The sequence below is a fragment of the Trachypithecus francoisi genome, unplaced genomic scaffold, assembly GCF_009764315.1.
Source record: "Trachypithecus francoisi isolate TF-2019V2 unplaced genomic scaffold, Tfra_2.0 Lachesis_group20, whole genome shotgun sequence".
NCBI classification, from domain to species: Eukaryota; Metazoa; Chordata; class Mammalia; order Primates; family Cercopithecidae; genus Trachypithecus; species Trachypithecus francoisi.
In genome coordinates, this window is record NW_022681466.1 from 43,809,495 (window position 1) to 43,826,154 (window position 16,660).

A 16,660-nucleotide genomic window follows, 5' to 3' on the forward strand; every position below is an offset into this window, starting at 1 on the left:
TTGTAACAATGGGTCAAAAAAACAGACCCAACTAATGTGTTACTTACAAAAAACCTACTTTAAAGGAGTCAATTCCCCAACAAGACTTAACAGTCTTGACTGATGAGTATGTAACAAGAGAGAATCAAAACACGAGGCAAAAATGGAAAGAACTACATGGATAAATAGATGAATACACTATCACACTTGAGACTTTGATAGCCTTCTTTCAGAAATGGACAGATCCAGCAGGCAGAAAATCAGTAAGGACACAGCTGAACTCAACAGCACCTCAATCAACTGGTTATGATGGACACCTATAGACTACTTCACATTACCACAGCAGAATACACATTCTTTTCAAGTGCACATGGAATGTTCATTATGAATGAACACATTCTGGGCAATAAAGTACACCTTAACAAACTCAAAAGAATAGAAATCATACAATGGTTGCTCTAAGACCACAACAGAATTAAACTAGAAATCAATGAACAGAAAGAGAGCTGAAAAATCCCAAAATACGTGGATAGTAAACACATATTTAAATAACACACAGTTCAAAGAAGAAATCTCAAAAGAAATTTTAAAATATTTTGAACTAAATAAAAATACAACTTTTCAAGATCTGTGGGATGCAGTGATAGACTGAAATTTATTGTGCTTAATATATTAGAAAAGAAGAAAGATCTAAAATCAATAATCAAAGCATCTACCTTAGGAAACCAGAAAAAGAAGAGCAAATTAAATTCAAAGCAAGCAGAAGAAAAGAAATAATAACAACTAAAGCAGAAATCAATGAAATTTGAAATGGGAATCAATAAGAGAAAAATCAACAAAATCACATCCTGGTTCTTTGAAAAGAAAAAAAATTGAAAAGATCAATAAAATTGAGGAGCTTCTAGCCAGCCAGGCTAAAAGAGAAAGAGAAAGACACAAATTATTAACCCCAGAAATGAAAGAGGCGATATCACCACAGATTTCATGAACATTAAAACGACAATACAGGAATATTATAAGCAATTCTACACCCACAATTTGATGACTTAGATAAAATGACAAATTCCTTGAAAAACACAATCTGGCCAAATTCTTACAAGAAAAAATAGACAATCTGAATAGGCCTATAACTATTAAATAAATTTAATCAGTAATTGGTAACCTTCCAAAACAGAAAGCTGTGGCCCAGATGGGTTCACTGGTAAATTCTACTAAACATTTATGGAAGAAATTATACAAATTCTCTACAATCTTTTTCAGAAGGTAGAAGCAGAAGGACTACTTCCTAACTTATTCTATAAGGTCAGCATTACCCTAATATGAAAACCAGACAGATACAACAACAACACTACAGAAATTTCTCTCATGAACACAGATGCAAAAATTCTCAATAAAATACTCACAAATCAAATCCAACAATGTATAAAAGGAATTATACACCATGACTAAGGTATTTATACCAGGTATGCTAGACTGGCTCAACACTTGAAAATCGATTAATAAAATCAATCACATGAACAGGCTAAAGAAGAAAAATCACATGATAATATCCATAAGATCAGATCCATAAAAAGCATTTGATAATATCCAAAAGCGTCTGAAGACTGAAAACGAATATTATCAGGCAGACTGGGGACAGAGCACAGAATTTGAAGTTCTGAAGTGGTATTGAGTTTACTATGATTTTTCCTTGTACTTTACCTGGCTTAGAGAGCTCAAAACTCAGAGAAGTATCTACTGGGTAAAGTCAGAAAAAGTTCCAAGAGAATCCCTCCCTTTCTGGTCTGAGGACCAGGAAAAGGGGCCCTTATGGCTCCAAGAGACTGGAGGAAACCTCCCCCTTTTTTTTTCCCTTTCCCCCTTTTCTTCCATCCCAGTTCCCAGGCAATTTCATGGCAGTAGCAGCACAGACACGGTAGTGGTGACTGGGCAAGCACCTGAACTCTGAGAGAAGGGAATCTTTTTCTCTTATCCCAGGAGTTGTGGTCCCAAGGGTGTGAAGCACATCCTCATTGCTGTTGCTTTTTTCTCTGTCTGTTCTCCCATCACTTGGTCTGGATGAAGACACAGCTACAGGAAGTGACTGGCAGAGTAGTTAAACTGAAGCCCCCATTTTCTGTCCAGAGGACTGGGCAGAAAGGTCCTGGGTAACTGGAAAATGTTGGTGAGACTGTGGTGATATCAAGAAAACAATCCCATAATGTTGTGTATGAACTATTGGGCTCACCTCTGAGTTGTGTGTGCATGGATCTGACCCTAAACAGCATACTATAGGCTTTTATAACAGAGCTACAAGTTATACCACTACTCTGGTCCCAAAATGCACAGTGGGGTCACACTCGTGGGACTGACCTAAATAGCACTGCAAATACTTTAAAACTTGAACTGATATTTGACCACAGACTCCAGAAGGCAGGTAGAAAACTGTCCTGGACATAATCTGGGTGACTGGCCTCTGACACACAGACACAAAAATCAACACTCTCCTTAGGATTTAAACAAAACTCAGGGTCTTATGAAATAATATTCAAAGTATCTACGACAATCCTAAACTATTTGGCATATGAATAAACAGGAAAATCACAACTTGAAAGGGAAATGTCAATAAACAAATGTCAACCCTGAGATGACACAAATGTTGAAATTAAAAAAAAAAAAAAAGACTTTAAGGCAACTCTATAACAATGCTTCACTATGTAAAGGCAAACATTCCCAAAATGAACGGAAAGACAGAAAGTCTCAAAATCCGGCATGTATTTACATGTAAAGAATATCATGCTTCCTATCAGCCAGATTTCAAGTGCTCAGTAGCTACATGTGACCAATTACTATGTATTGAGGTTCTAGACCTATATTCAGAATCAAGTCCAATCAGTCTCTAGAAAGTAAGATTAAGAAGTATGATCCAACCACCAAAGACTAGAAAAATCCATGGATGATTACTCTTACCACATCCCCATTTAACTCACCTATGTGGTCGGTGCAAAAGACAGACAAATCTTGGAGAATTACGGTAAATTTTTATAACTTATTCAGGTCATAATCTAATCCACAGTTACTTTAAGTGCCTTTCCATTCCACAGGGCACTATGCTGGTCTACCACACTAATAGTATGTTGATAAGACTTGGTGAACAGGAAGTAGCAACTAAACTAGGTATCTTGGGAAGAGGCTTATCGCAGAACTTCAGGTGAATCTTAGGGCAGACCATTAGTATTTTGGAAAACAGCTATGCCATCCCCTGCAAAAAAACTATTATTCTTTTTTGAAAGAATAGTTTTTCGCTTATCACAGGTCTTAGAATAAACGGTTTGACCATGTGCCACCACATTACCACGTGACCTGGGTAGCCTGCCGTGAACTTAGTATTACTAGACCAACAAAACAATATAATTGGATGTGCACTGCAGCACTTCATCATCAGATGGAAGAGTATATGTGAGATGAGGCTTCAGCAGGTCTTGAATCGTAAATAATCGGTATGAGCAAGTAGCCATAAGTCCATGGCTCCTACTTTTGCTACATCATTTCTTTTCTCTCAATTTGGATGTAAGATCTGATCTTATGGAGAATTTTTCTATGACCACCTGACTGGGGAAAAAAAAAGTCAGGCCTTGTTTAATGATGGTTCTGCATGACATGTAGATGACAACAGCACAGCTGCTCCATTCAGGGGTGGTCCTGAAGGAGTGGTGAAGTGAAGAAGTGAAGCCCTCCCTGTGGCAGAAATTTAAGCAGGGCCTGATTGTCCATTTCAATTGTAAGGAGAGATAACAGAGGTACTGTTCTATACTGACTCACAGACAGTGTTTAATGGTTTTACTGGATATTCAGAGACTTGAAAGGAACAATTAGAGAATTGATTACAAAGATATCTGGTGTCAAAGAATTTGGCTGTATCTCTTTGAAAGGGAACACATATGAAATAATTTATGCCCCATGTGAATCCCTGACAAAGAGCAAACACGGCAGAGAAGGAGCTGCTTAACCTGGTAAATAAGATGGCTTGTTCTGGGGACTCAGTCAGTTTCAGCCAATGAAAATGGCCTACCCAGCCACTCTACCCTACCCTCATTAACAAAGGGATGGAGTTTATACATGGACTTAGCAAAATGAACTTCCACTCATCAATACTAATCTAAGACCACAGCTGAATGACCACCTTACCAGCAGTCCATACATGTGCTAGGGGACAGGTAGGCAGATATGCCAATATATGGTACCATTCACAGGATGAGCGGAAAATTACCTCTCTGCTCATTTCTAGCTCCTTGTGATTTCCCCTTCCTTTTTAATAAATCAACTATAAATTTAAAATAATTTTTGTTACATTCGTTATCTACCACTTCTATGTTTATAGTGCGAAGGTTTTCAGGTTTGTCTTATTCTGCCCCCTTGTGGGAACCAGCTCTTCAATCTTTCACTAGGAAAAAAAACATTAAAACCAACTGCTCTTCAAATGAAACAAAACAAAAAATGTATCAACTCTATAATAATTTTCCCCAGGCTTTACCAAAAGATCCCTTCCTCATCATTTCTTATCCAACTGTTTATGACCCTTCAAAAAGACTTATAAAGTTTTTCAAAGGAGCTTTTATAACTTATATCTTACCAGAAAAATTCACATAAGAATATTTTAAAATATAAATCTTTCTAGATGTTCATACCTTTACCAAACTTATTTTATTTTTTTTTTGAGACGGAGTCTTGCTCTGTCGCCCAGACTGGAGTGCAGTGGCACAATCTCGGCTCACTGCAAGCTCCGCCTTCCACGTTCACGCCATTCTCCTGCCTCAGCCTCCCGAGTAGCTGGGAGTACAGGCATCTGCCACCACGCCCAGCTCTTTTTTTTTTTTTTTGTATTATTAGTAGAGGCGGGGTTTCACCGTGTTAGCCAGGATGGTCTTGATCTCCTGACCTCATGATCCACCCGCCTTGGGCCTCCCAAAGTGCTGGGATTACAGGCATGAGCCACAGCGCCTGGCCTTCCAAACTTTTTAGTTGTCATGCTTTTATTCCTTTTCTTTCATAAAGGTGAATAAGCAAGGAGTGGCTTCTACAAGGCTTCTAGTGTTAATTAGGCCAATTATCACAAGCTAAATAGAATATTTGATATGTTCTGATACAAAATGTGCTTGGGGCCACATATTCCAAGAGCTTAAGATTATAAATTAATTATCATAATCACTTTGCTCACATATGAGGAAATAGTGGAATACGTAATGGGTTACTTAGACCATCAACCAACATGCAGATTTTAAGAAATTAACAATTTAAGTATGTTCCTAGAGGGATGGCCATGCTATACTGCTAATGGAGAGAGAAGGGAGAACTAAAACTGCATTTTATTTTTCAAAAACCTTCAAACTAGTTCGTATATGCATATGCATCTCGCATATGCCAGTATGAGCTCAGAGGAAAACATGGAAAGATACAGACTGAATGTAGGTATTTCTTACTTTAGGAGAGTGGAATAGGAAGAAGCCTTAACATATCCTTTTTAAATGTCTACATTGTTTGGTATAAATTAACTTTTTAAAAAATTAATGAAACTATAACAATAAAAAATATAAAGTATGACTAAAATATAACAATGCATTCTGACACATCCCTAACATTCCAAATAATAATGAACTATTGGCCTCAAGTTGGGGCTACATATTCCAAGAGGCATCCCAAGTTTAATTTTATAAAAATAGTGTTTTAATTTTAAAAAATCTGCAACAAATTAAATTTTAGAAGAAATACAGAACTAGAAATAAAGATATTTCAGAGGGATTTATCATTTAAGCTCAGATCTTCCAAATATTATCCAACCACCAATAAACAAATACGTACTTTACATATCAGAATGAAAAGGTTCTAAATACATGCTACCAACAATGCTGATTTGAAACTTGGGATGTAGATAAGTATAAAGCCAGAATATAATATAAAATTAATATTTCCTGTAGGAAAATAATGGTGATTTCACAACATTATTCTGAGAATTCAATGAGGATTATGTGAAAGCACCTAGTCCACAACCTGGCACATACACAAAACAGTCTTATTCATTAGTAATGCTACTATACTAGGTATATTCTTATACTGAGATAAAGAAATAATACACTGAATATTGAAATAATTTTCTTTTTTTTTTTTTTTTTTTTTGAGGCGGAGTCTTGCTCTGCCGCCCGGACTGGAGTGCAGTGGCCAGATCTCAGCTCACTGCAAGCTCCGCCTCCCGGGTTTACGCCATTCTCCTGCCTCAGCCTCCCGAGTAGCTGGGACTACAGGCGCCTGCCACCTCGCCCGGCTAGTTTTTGTATTTTTAGTAGAGACGGGGTTTCACCGTGTTAGCCAGGATGGTCTCGATCTCCTGACCTCGTGATCCGCCCGTCTCGGCCTCCCAAAGTGCTGGGATTACAGGCTTGAGCCACCGCGCCCGGCCTGAAATAATTTTCTTGTCACTCTATGTAATTAACCACAGTTGGTTCAATAAAGAAATCACTGTAACTTTCCAGACTGAAGAATAATTTGTGTGTTTCAAGAGCATAAACATCTCATTTCTAGTAAATATTTTACATATTTGCAAGGAAAGAGGATCAGAATATAGTATATCTGACAATTTAATATACTAGTTCTATTGACACATCAGCTGATATTAATCAAATAAAGTTGGCTACAAATAATGGAAGTCATGCAAAGCCACACCGTACACATTTTCCCATCTTCCAGCATGAGCTGGTTTCATGGACATCATTACACCAGTACACATCTTGTACACCAGAACTCAATGCCTGCATAATGCTATTTTTGCAAAAGAAAATAAAAACTGGGTTTCAACCATATCATGCTGGCTCATCTACCTACTTAATGTCTAGAATCAAGTAAGTTGCTTACATATATATGATCGTTAATGGAAAAAAATCATTTAATGCAGAAAATGGAGCCAGTAAAACAAAACAAAAAAATAACTCTGATAAAGTAACTCAATGTTCCTGAAATACAGAATCTGAATTCCTAGAACTATAGTTTCCTTCATCAAACTTGATAGCCTAAATACAAGGCACTAGCACTGTTCTGTATGCAAGGACCCTACTATTAATAAACTCCTACATTACTAGGAAAAATGGAGACCCATAGACAAGACAAAATACAATAAGTAATATAGTCCAATTATATATAATATGCTATTGGAGAGTAGAAAATAACCACCTAACCTGCGGCAGTCATACCGGGGTAAAACTAACACTATCAGTTTTACAGTCACATTTCAAGAGTCCATCTCCCATCTCCGACATGTAATAAGCAGAAGACACTGGAGGTTTTTGCCCCTAAACTGGAACAGTGAGTATCAGCATGTCTGAGTCAAAATCCACTGTACCGGAGAGACAGATCAGAGGCCAAGGAACTTGTTAACACACAGGAAAGAAAAGGACCCTGATGCACAGAGGATAAGAAATTGGCACAGTCCAGCAGACATCATATATTTCTGCTGCTACTGGAGAAGAAACATGAAATAGAAACTGTAACCACAATCAGGCAAGGCAGATTATCAGGCAGTATGCACCTATATGGGCATCAGCTGTTTACAGTTAGTGTTTGTTCTGAATGAACTAGCATCTGTCCCGATAGGTTGATATTGGTGCATACTAATTTTACAATATTTTGAGTACTATCTGTATTGTAATAAAATGGAAGGGCACTGGTTCTGGGTTAAGATGAAGTAGGCACACTATGCCTTAACTGAATATAACTAAAACCCCTGAATATAACTGAAAATCCTGGAAAGAATGACGAACCAGCAATCTGAGACTCAGAAAACAGTAGTGGGCAAACTGTGGAAGAAAACTAGAACTTAAAGTACAACCAGTTCAGCAATGACTTTCCGGCTGTTTCTCATGTACCCCAAACCCCAAGCCTGAATCCAAATCCTGGAACAACACACCAGGAACAAACACAAAGAGATACAAAATAAGTCTTCTCTTTCTGGTTAGAAAGTGGGAATGGAGGGCCTCTATATGGGACTGAGTGAATGGGGGAAATCCCCTGGCTTTTTCTTCCTTTACCTTTCTCGTCCAACCCTGTCCCTAGGGAAGCCCATCTCACAACCAGCAGCTATAGCTGAGGAGACACATAAATCTCTGAGGAAGAAGAGTATTTCTTATCAGAGGACTATCAGTGGTACAAGGAATGTGAGAGAACTACAAGGGGAAATAGACAAATCCACACTCATAGCCTGAGATTTCAATATGCCTTGCTGTTCAACAAGTAGAAAGAAAATGGGCAAGAATATAGAAAACTTAAATACACTATCAATCAACGTGACCAGGTTGACATTTATAGAACCTTCCGCCCTAAAACAGCATAATACACATTCTTTTTAAGTGCACACAGAACAGTTATTAAAACAGATCACTTCCTGGGCCATAAAACAAGTCTCAACAAATTTAAAATGATTCAACCTACAGAAAGTTTGTCCTCTGATCACAATGAAATTTAAGTAAGAATCAATAAGACAAAGATACCTGAAAAACTTCCAGATGTTTGGAAACTACATCAACACACTTCTAAATAACACATGGGTCAAAGAAGAAATCAAAAGGGTATTTTTAACTAAATGAAAATTTACTTATCAGAATCTATGTAACATAACTAAAGCAGTAAATAGAAATTTCTAACACTAAACTCCTATATTAGAAGAGAAAGCTCCCATATCAATGACCCCAGCTTCTATCTAAAGAAACAAGAAAAGATAAAATTAAACCGAAAGCAGGCAGAAGAAAGAAAATAATTAAAGACAAAGTATACATCAACGAAATAGAAGACAGGAAAGGAATACAGAAACCAGATACAAAACTGAAACTGATTCTCTGAGATGTGTAAAACTGACAAATCTTTGTGCAAAATGATCAGGACAGTGAGAAAGAATACTCAAATTACCAGTATCAGAAATGAGAATGATTACATCACTACAGATTATACAGATATTAAAATGTTTCTCAATAAGAAACACGTAATTTGAATAGTCCTATATTTATTAAATAACTTGAATTCACATTTAAAAACCTTCCAACAAATAAAATTCCAAGCCCAGTTAGCTTCTGATAAATTGTATCAAACAGTTAAGGATGAAATAATATCAGTTCTACAGGATGTAGCTTAGGAAACTGAAGAGGAGGAAATTGAAGTTGAAACTTCCAACTTATTCTATGAGGCCAGCATTATTCTGATTCCAAAACCAGACAAAGACAGTAGAAAACAAGAAAATGAAAAGTCAATATTCCATGTGAATATAGATGCAAAAATAATTTAAATTCTTAGCAAATCAAATACACCAATCATACAAAAACAAGTCACAGGTCAGACCTGCCCTCCTTTAGAGCATTGCTTCCTATCATAATAGTCCAAATCAAATAAATAATGAAAATATTTGTACCACATACTTAAGTAAACTGATCAGGTTTTCTACTGGAAGTGACTGGCTTGGACATCAACTACTCTGGATTCTGCTAAAGAACTGATGACATTATTCTAACATCTCCTTTCTGACACATTATTTATTTTCCCTGGAGTTCGGAACTTTCTTTTGCTTACTATTTTATGTATTTATCACCAATTCAACCTTCAGATTCTCATTAGTTGTCTAAAACTTTTCTAAAGACAATTAACTGCATCAGGTTTCTACTAATCTCATTTTCCTGAAGACGACTCTTCTGGAGGCTTTTAACCCACTCCAATCTGAACTGCTAGCCCTTTATCCCCTTCTTTTTATTGTCATTCTGAAGGATCTTTCTGCTTTATTGACTTTCCTATCTCTTGCAGTTCATTTCTTTCATTTGCCTTTTTTATTCTGATGGATCACATCCTCCAACAGATTCCTTAGAAAGTGTATAAGACAGGCAGATTGTTTTTGAAAATGTACATATCTAATTCTATTCTTATATCTGAATAATAGTATCAATGCATATGGAATTCAGAGATTGAAAATTATTTTCCTTCAGAATTTGGAAGATGTTGCTTTATTTTTCAGTTTCCAACGCTACCACTGAGAAGTGCAAAGCCAACTCATTCCCTCCCACCCCTAGAAGCATGGCGATCTGTTTAGCCCCAGTGATTTCAAATTCCACCACAATGTGCCTTAGTTTGGATCTATTTTCATCCACTGTACTGAGCACAGAGTGAGCCTTTTCAGTCAGGAAACTTTATGCTCTTCAGTTAAGAAAATTATCTTCAATCATCTTGTTGATGATTTCTTTTCCATTTTCTCTGGTGTTTCTTTTGACAACTATTATTTGAATATTGAAATTCCTGGAACGATCCTGTGATTTTTCTTAACACTCCTCCGTTTCTTTTTATATTTTTGTCCTTTTGCTCTATTTTTTCAGAGATTCTTTCAGCACATTAGCCTCTGATAATTCAATGGAGCTTTTGGTCTTGACTACCAGAATTTCAATGCCTAAGAGCCTTTTTTAAAAGTCATAATACCACTCTTCTATGTACTTCTTTCTTGTTTCACGGTTATTTTCTCTTATTTCTGGGGATAACAGTTATGTAATTTTCCTCTGCAAAATGTATGTCTCTCCAAGTTGTTTTATTCCATTTAATTTCTATCTTTCATACATTTAGAGAGCTTCTTCAAATATCTACTAATCTTTGTTAGCTGCTCATATTTAAGGGCACAGGACTGAAAAGCTGATTTGGAGCTTTGATACATGGAGTGAGCTAACTGGCCTGTTTATTTCAGGAATCTCTGATGACTAAATTTCCTCTTTCTTCTTTTATCTTCCTTTTTTTGGTCAGATTCTCCAGAAAAGACATTTTTTTCCAACCTCCTGCCTGAAATCTGAAGGTCTAACTGCCAGTATTCTGGGAGCCCAGTAGGAGAAAGACAGGAGGGAGATATCTAAGGCCCAATTCTCGTATTTTTAGCATGGGACTTCTGCCCTCAACTATGCCTGGTGTCTCCCAGGCTAGAGTGTTTCTGGTTTTCCCCACTCCTAAAGATAATTTGCTTTTGGTTAGGGGTGAGGAGTTCAGCATTTGCCCAGCTGACTGGTTAGATGGTTTTGGGGAGGAAGTCCCAGAAACCCAATGCTTCTTCATCTGACTTTCAACCAGTTGTCATTTCATCTCCATTTCCACACACTGTCATTCTCAAGCTTGTTGAGACCTCTTGAGGTTGTTTTGTTGATTTCCTCTGCTACTGTTAGAATTCAGTTTTCAATTATTCATATACTCTCCAGTTTCTAAAACTGTGTTGATATTTTCTCCTTTCAATCCTTCCTTACTGATCTTTCAGCGGGTTTCTGGAGGTAACAAGCATTTTATGCTCATCCCATCTTTTACTCCTAATAATACTATTTCTCATTCATTTCAACTCATTATAGTTTTTTAAAATTTCTTTCTGGCCAGGCATGGTGGCTCACACCTGTAATCCTAGCACTTTGGGAGGCTGAGGTGATGGATCACTTGAGGTCAGAAGTTTGAGATCAGCCTGGCCAACATGGTGAAACCTCATCTCCACTAAAAATACAAAAAAAGCCGGGTCTGTAATCCCAGCTACTCTGGAGGCTGAGGCAGGAGAATCGCTTGAACCCAGGAGGCAGAGGTTGCAGTGAGCCGAGATCAAGCCATTGTACTCTGCACTCCAGCCTACGTGACAACAAGATTCCATCTCAAAAAAAAAATTTTTTTTTCTTTTGAATAAAGAGATATTACAAACAAAGTAACTAAAAAGTTAAGAAACATACTTTTACTACCAATTAACTCTAACAATGATACAATTCCTGGTGACTTCAAATTGAGATCAGGTAGTTGTACTCCGGATCACAGAAATCCCTGGTTTTGTTGTTTGAAGTTTTAGCTTTGTTAATAAAATTCAATTATGCTCATTGATTTGAAAAATATTTTAACTGACAAAGCTCAGAGTAAATTCGATAAGCGATTTCAAACATCTGTATTTGATATTTGATAAAATTTAAGACATTTAATAATTACAATAATTTTAGTAATAATTTGTACTAATGTTATTTTTAGAGTTTTGCATAATCTCATTTTTATATCAAAATATGTTTACAGGGAAAATAAGAGTGAACAAGATAAATTCCAGACATAGTCATCATACATGCTTATTACTTAAGTATGATTAAGTTTAGCACAATTTAAAATTTTCAACGCGTATTATTCCTCTTTTTATTCTGCAACAAACAATTTTATAAAAATAGTACAGCTCTAAAACCTGGGAAGAGCAAAGTTGGAGAAAAAGAGGGACACGATTATAGAATAAATAAATCTGAAGCTTCTACAGGATTAAAAACTGCACATTTGTAAATCTGAGCTTTACTTTATTTTATGCTATTACAGATTCTTTGAAAACCTAACTCAATAAATGATTGAAATTTTATAATCTGTTCATCAGTTTGGGTTCTCAATTCTCACTCTCTTTGAGTTTCAATTCATTCATTCACCATTTATTTAGTGACTACTATATACTATGTACTTATTATTGGCACTTAAGGATACAGCAGTGATCAAAGCATAAAAATCACTGCTATCACAAAACATCCATTCTAGTTTTGAACAGAGAAAATAAACAGAATAAATATGAAGGTGATAAGTACTATAAAGAAAAAGGAATGCAGAGCTGGTGGTCATGCAATGTTGAATAACTTAGAAAAGGTCTAACTGGAGATTTCACTGACTCAGAATGTTTTTATCCACTTTCAAAGTTGTCCCTTCAAAAATTAATCAAATGCCTGTGATAACAAATTTTAAATAGAAAAGGAAAATAAGTAGGAAGATCCTAATGTAGCAATTACCAACAAAAACCATTTCTTCTGAGAGAGCTAAGACAACAAATATTATATTGATGAAATTAAAGGCCGGGCGCGGTGGCTCAAGCCTGTAATCCCAGCACTTTGGGAGGCCGAGACGGGTGGATCACGAGGTCAGGCGATCGAGACCATCCTGGTCTACACGGTGAAACCCCGTCTCTACTAAAAAATACAAAAAACTAGCCGGGTGAGATGGCAGGCGCCTGTAGTCCCAGCTACTCGGGAGGCTGAGGCAGGAGAATGGCGTAAACCCGGGAGGCGGAGCTTGCAGTGAGCCAAGATCGCGCCACTGCACTCCAGCCTGGGCGACAGAGCGAGACTCCGTCTCAAAAAAAAAAAAAATCACTGATCACAGTGATTTAAAAAAAAAAGAAAAAAGAAAAAAAGAAATTAAAAAACCAGTGTGTGATGATACTCCAACAAATGTTGTTGAAAATTCACTTTTGGTTACATTCCAAAAGTAGTATATCGATATATACCATAATGCTTCAAAATTACTTAAACTTTAATATCATTTAAAAAACAGGCACTGGACAATATTTAATTTTCTTGTATCTTGAATAAATAATATACAGATTTTTACATCATATCATTTAAATCCTAAATGAGAAATTAGAATATCTAAACTGTACCACGGCAATATCCTAGTTTCCAAATTAAGTACCAGAAAGAAATATCTAACATTATTTTTTGAAATTTAATAATCAATTTGATGAAAATTTACCTTGCCCAGAGCGGCTTTGGCGAGAGTCTACACTTGACTGTCTTCGATCCGGTGGTTCCTCGCTCCCTCCATCTGCATAAAATTAAAAACAGCATAAGTAAACAGATAATGAGATTGACATAACAGTGTCTCTGACATTATCTACATATTAAAACTACTATATGGATCATTTATTTGTATTTCCTATAATCTGGATCATTAAAATATTTGAGGATTTTTCTTACATAAACCAATGGTTCTTACCCTTATTTTTGTGGGTTTACACTCCCCTCTTGAAGTCTTAAGAAAGTGCAGGAGTTTTTCCCCTCCCCCATATGTATATACTCTACTTTGCATATAATGAAGGAAAGTTAGCAACTCCAAAGTTCAGTCACAGAATTCCAGTTAAGAAGGCCTGATTTAAAACAATCTTTTAAATTAATTACAGCTGCTTTTTCTGTCTAAAGTATAACAATACATCCAATAATCCCTAGGACTGTTTTACTATAAGAATTACATACGTTATGTTTTATAAGAGATAAAAATCAATAAACCTATAAAAGAAATCAATAAAAGCTAAAAACCAAATCTTGAGTTTACCATGATTTTTAAAATTTACAGAAACAAATCCATTTCATTATATACATCTTAAGAAATAAGCAAAACACTCACGCACTTTAAGAAAAATTAAAACAAATTTTACTTTATGTAAATAATTCCCTCAATTTTGTTACACAGAAAAATTACACATCATAAATTCATTAAAATAGGCACAGTAAAACAGAAATTAATACAGTGAGAATGTAAAGTATAATATAAAAAATGAAAGTAAGCCAAGCAAAATCTTTAACATAGTGGTCTATACACTTAGAAATTTGTTATCACTTTAATCAGATAAAAAATGCATTAAGGCATCAACAATTTCCTTTGTTCTTTCATACAATCACTTATTTTTTAACTCACATGGAAAAGGCGTAGTAGCTGCAAGCAGGTTTAATAAAGAGTATTCTTGCTGTGTCATCCACTTATTCTATGGTTTATTCTTTGTAATAGAGCTCGCGTATTAACATCTATTGCTTTTTAAACAGATGGCCTGTTTTTTAATTCATTATTGATAGAAAGCTTCCTTTTAAATGTATTTATTATATGTAAAGCCTAGCAATAATTAAATCCAATTCATGTATATAGATCAACTATTCTTTATTTTGTAGAGGGCTGTTAAACTAGCAAGTACAGCAGCATTTAATCGATTCCAAATATACCATGACAATACAAAATAGTAAGTACACAGCCAGGAAATATTAATATCTCTTAGTCCACAGTAACCTAGTAAAACACTCCACTAATTTAATTGGTCAGATTTGTAAAATAACTTATCACATGGAAAGATACTCAAAGTGATAGGCAACCATATTTTTCCTTCCGGTATGAAAATCCTGTTTAAATATAAATCAGTTTAAATATTATTTTAGTTCTGCTGTTACTACATAAGTTACCATATTTGAATAAAAAGACATGTTGACAAAATAAGGTGCTATCTGAAAGACAAATATGAGAAATTTTTCTTTGACATTATTTTAAAAAATTAAAGCAAAAATTTACTCACGGATTATCATCTCTGAATGGGTGATCTGCCTCTGTTGAAATTAAAACTTATTTAATTTTGCCCTTTTAAAGGAAATGTGAACGTTTATAATCTTTCCTAACTGTATTTCAAATTCTAAGTAAACAACTCTATAAATTATATGGATTCTTTTTAATAAGGCTCAGTATTTCAACTGGGCCAACTCAAATTTAATTTCTAAGTTTTAAACCCTCTATGATTCCTTCCACCTCACTCTCTTGTGAATTAATATTCAGTATGTCCAAAAATCCTAAAGTTTTCTCTTCTTTCTAAAATGTATTTAAGAACAGACAGAAAGGCAGCCAACAATTACTATGTACTCTCTGCTAGGTATTTTATATAGTTCATCAAAGCCCTATGAAGTAAAGTCCTATTTCACAGCTAAGAACACTGAAACTAATGGTGACTAACTGAAATCCAGTGACAAAACCAGTAAAAGTGAAACGGGATTTTAACCCAAGGATGTTTGACTTAGTAATCTCTCTGATACTAATTTCTACCCAAATTTATTAAATATTTTGAGTTCAAGTCATGTTCCCATTTTATTCTTGTCTCATGAAAACGATGTTAAAAAAAGCACTAATCAGTAACTATAGCAATTCTTCCTTTACAGAATAGAGAAATTCTAACAAAGCAGGTTATGAAGACTTAGTCTTACAACATAATCTTCCTATTTGCTTCCAATATAAAATCAAAAGACATATTTTCTAAAGAAAAAAAAAAATGTTGGCCGGGCGCGGTGGCTCAAGCCTGTAATCCCAGCACTTTGGGAGGCCGAGACGGGCGGATCACGAGGTCAGGGGATCGAGACCATCCTGGCTAACACGGTGAAACCCTGTCTCTACTAAAAAAAATACAAAAAACTAGCCGGGCGTGGTGGCGGCGCCTGTAGTCCCAGCTACTCGGGAGGCTGAGGCAGGAGAATGGCGTAAACCTGGGAGGTGGAGCTTGCAGTGAGCTGAGATCCGGCCACTGCACTCCAGCCTGGGCCACAGAGCGAGACTCCGTCTCAAAAAAAAAAAAAATGTTAACCCAAGTTTGGTCTCTCTATTTATTCATTCTACTAAAAGAGAGCTTCTCTTGACAATGAACTGGCCACAACCAAAATAAAGTACCTTAGTAGGAATTCTGGTACACTGTCTCCCCAAGTCTCTATTACTGCTCCTTTCTAACGAATACCATTATTTAAGAAATTCTAGGGCTGGGCAAAACGATTCACGCCTGTAATCCCAGCACTTTGGGAGCCCAAGGTGGGAGGACGGCTTGAGGCCAGGAATTCAAGGTTACAATGAACTATGTTAAGATCGCACCACTGCACTCCAACTGGGTGACACGAAGAGACCTTGTCTCTTTAAAAAAAAAAAAAAAAAATTCTACACTCTATTAAGAAAATTTAGTACGTGACATTCTGTATACCCATGCTTGGGTAACTAAAGTCCCTATCACGCATCTGTTCCCCACATCTATGAAATCTATCACTGCAAGCTTAGGTATACATGCTTTACAAGGAATTCAAGAAAAAAGCTGCTCTAA

The 16,660-nt window shown here is 36.0% G+C and overlaps 1 protein-coding gene across 4 annotated transcripts in view; it reads right to left on the reverse strand.

The window, feature by feature from the left end:
• Positions 1-16,660, reverse strand: part of TANC2 (tetratricopeptide repeat, ankyrin repeat and coiled-coil containing 2) — a 476,614-nt gene that overhangs the window by 345,226 nt on the left and 114,728 nt on the right. For all 4 annotated transcript variants that reach the window (XM_033184063.1, XM_033184062.1, XM_033184061.1 and 1 more), the window contains exon 3: positions 13,525-13,596. In XM_033184063.1, the coding sequence (XP_033039954.1) occupies positions 13,525-13,596 (72 nt within the window). The remainder of the gene's footprint in view (positions 1-13,524; positions 13,597-16,660) is intronic.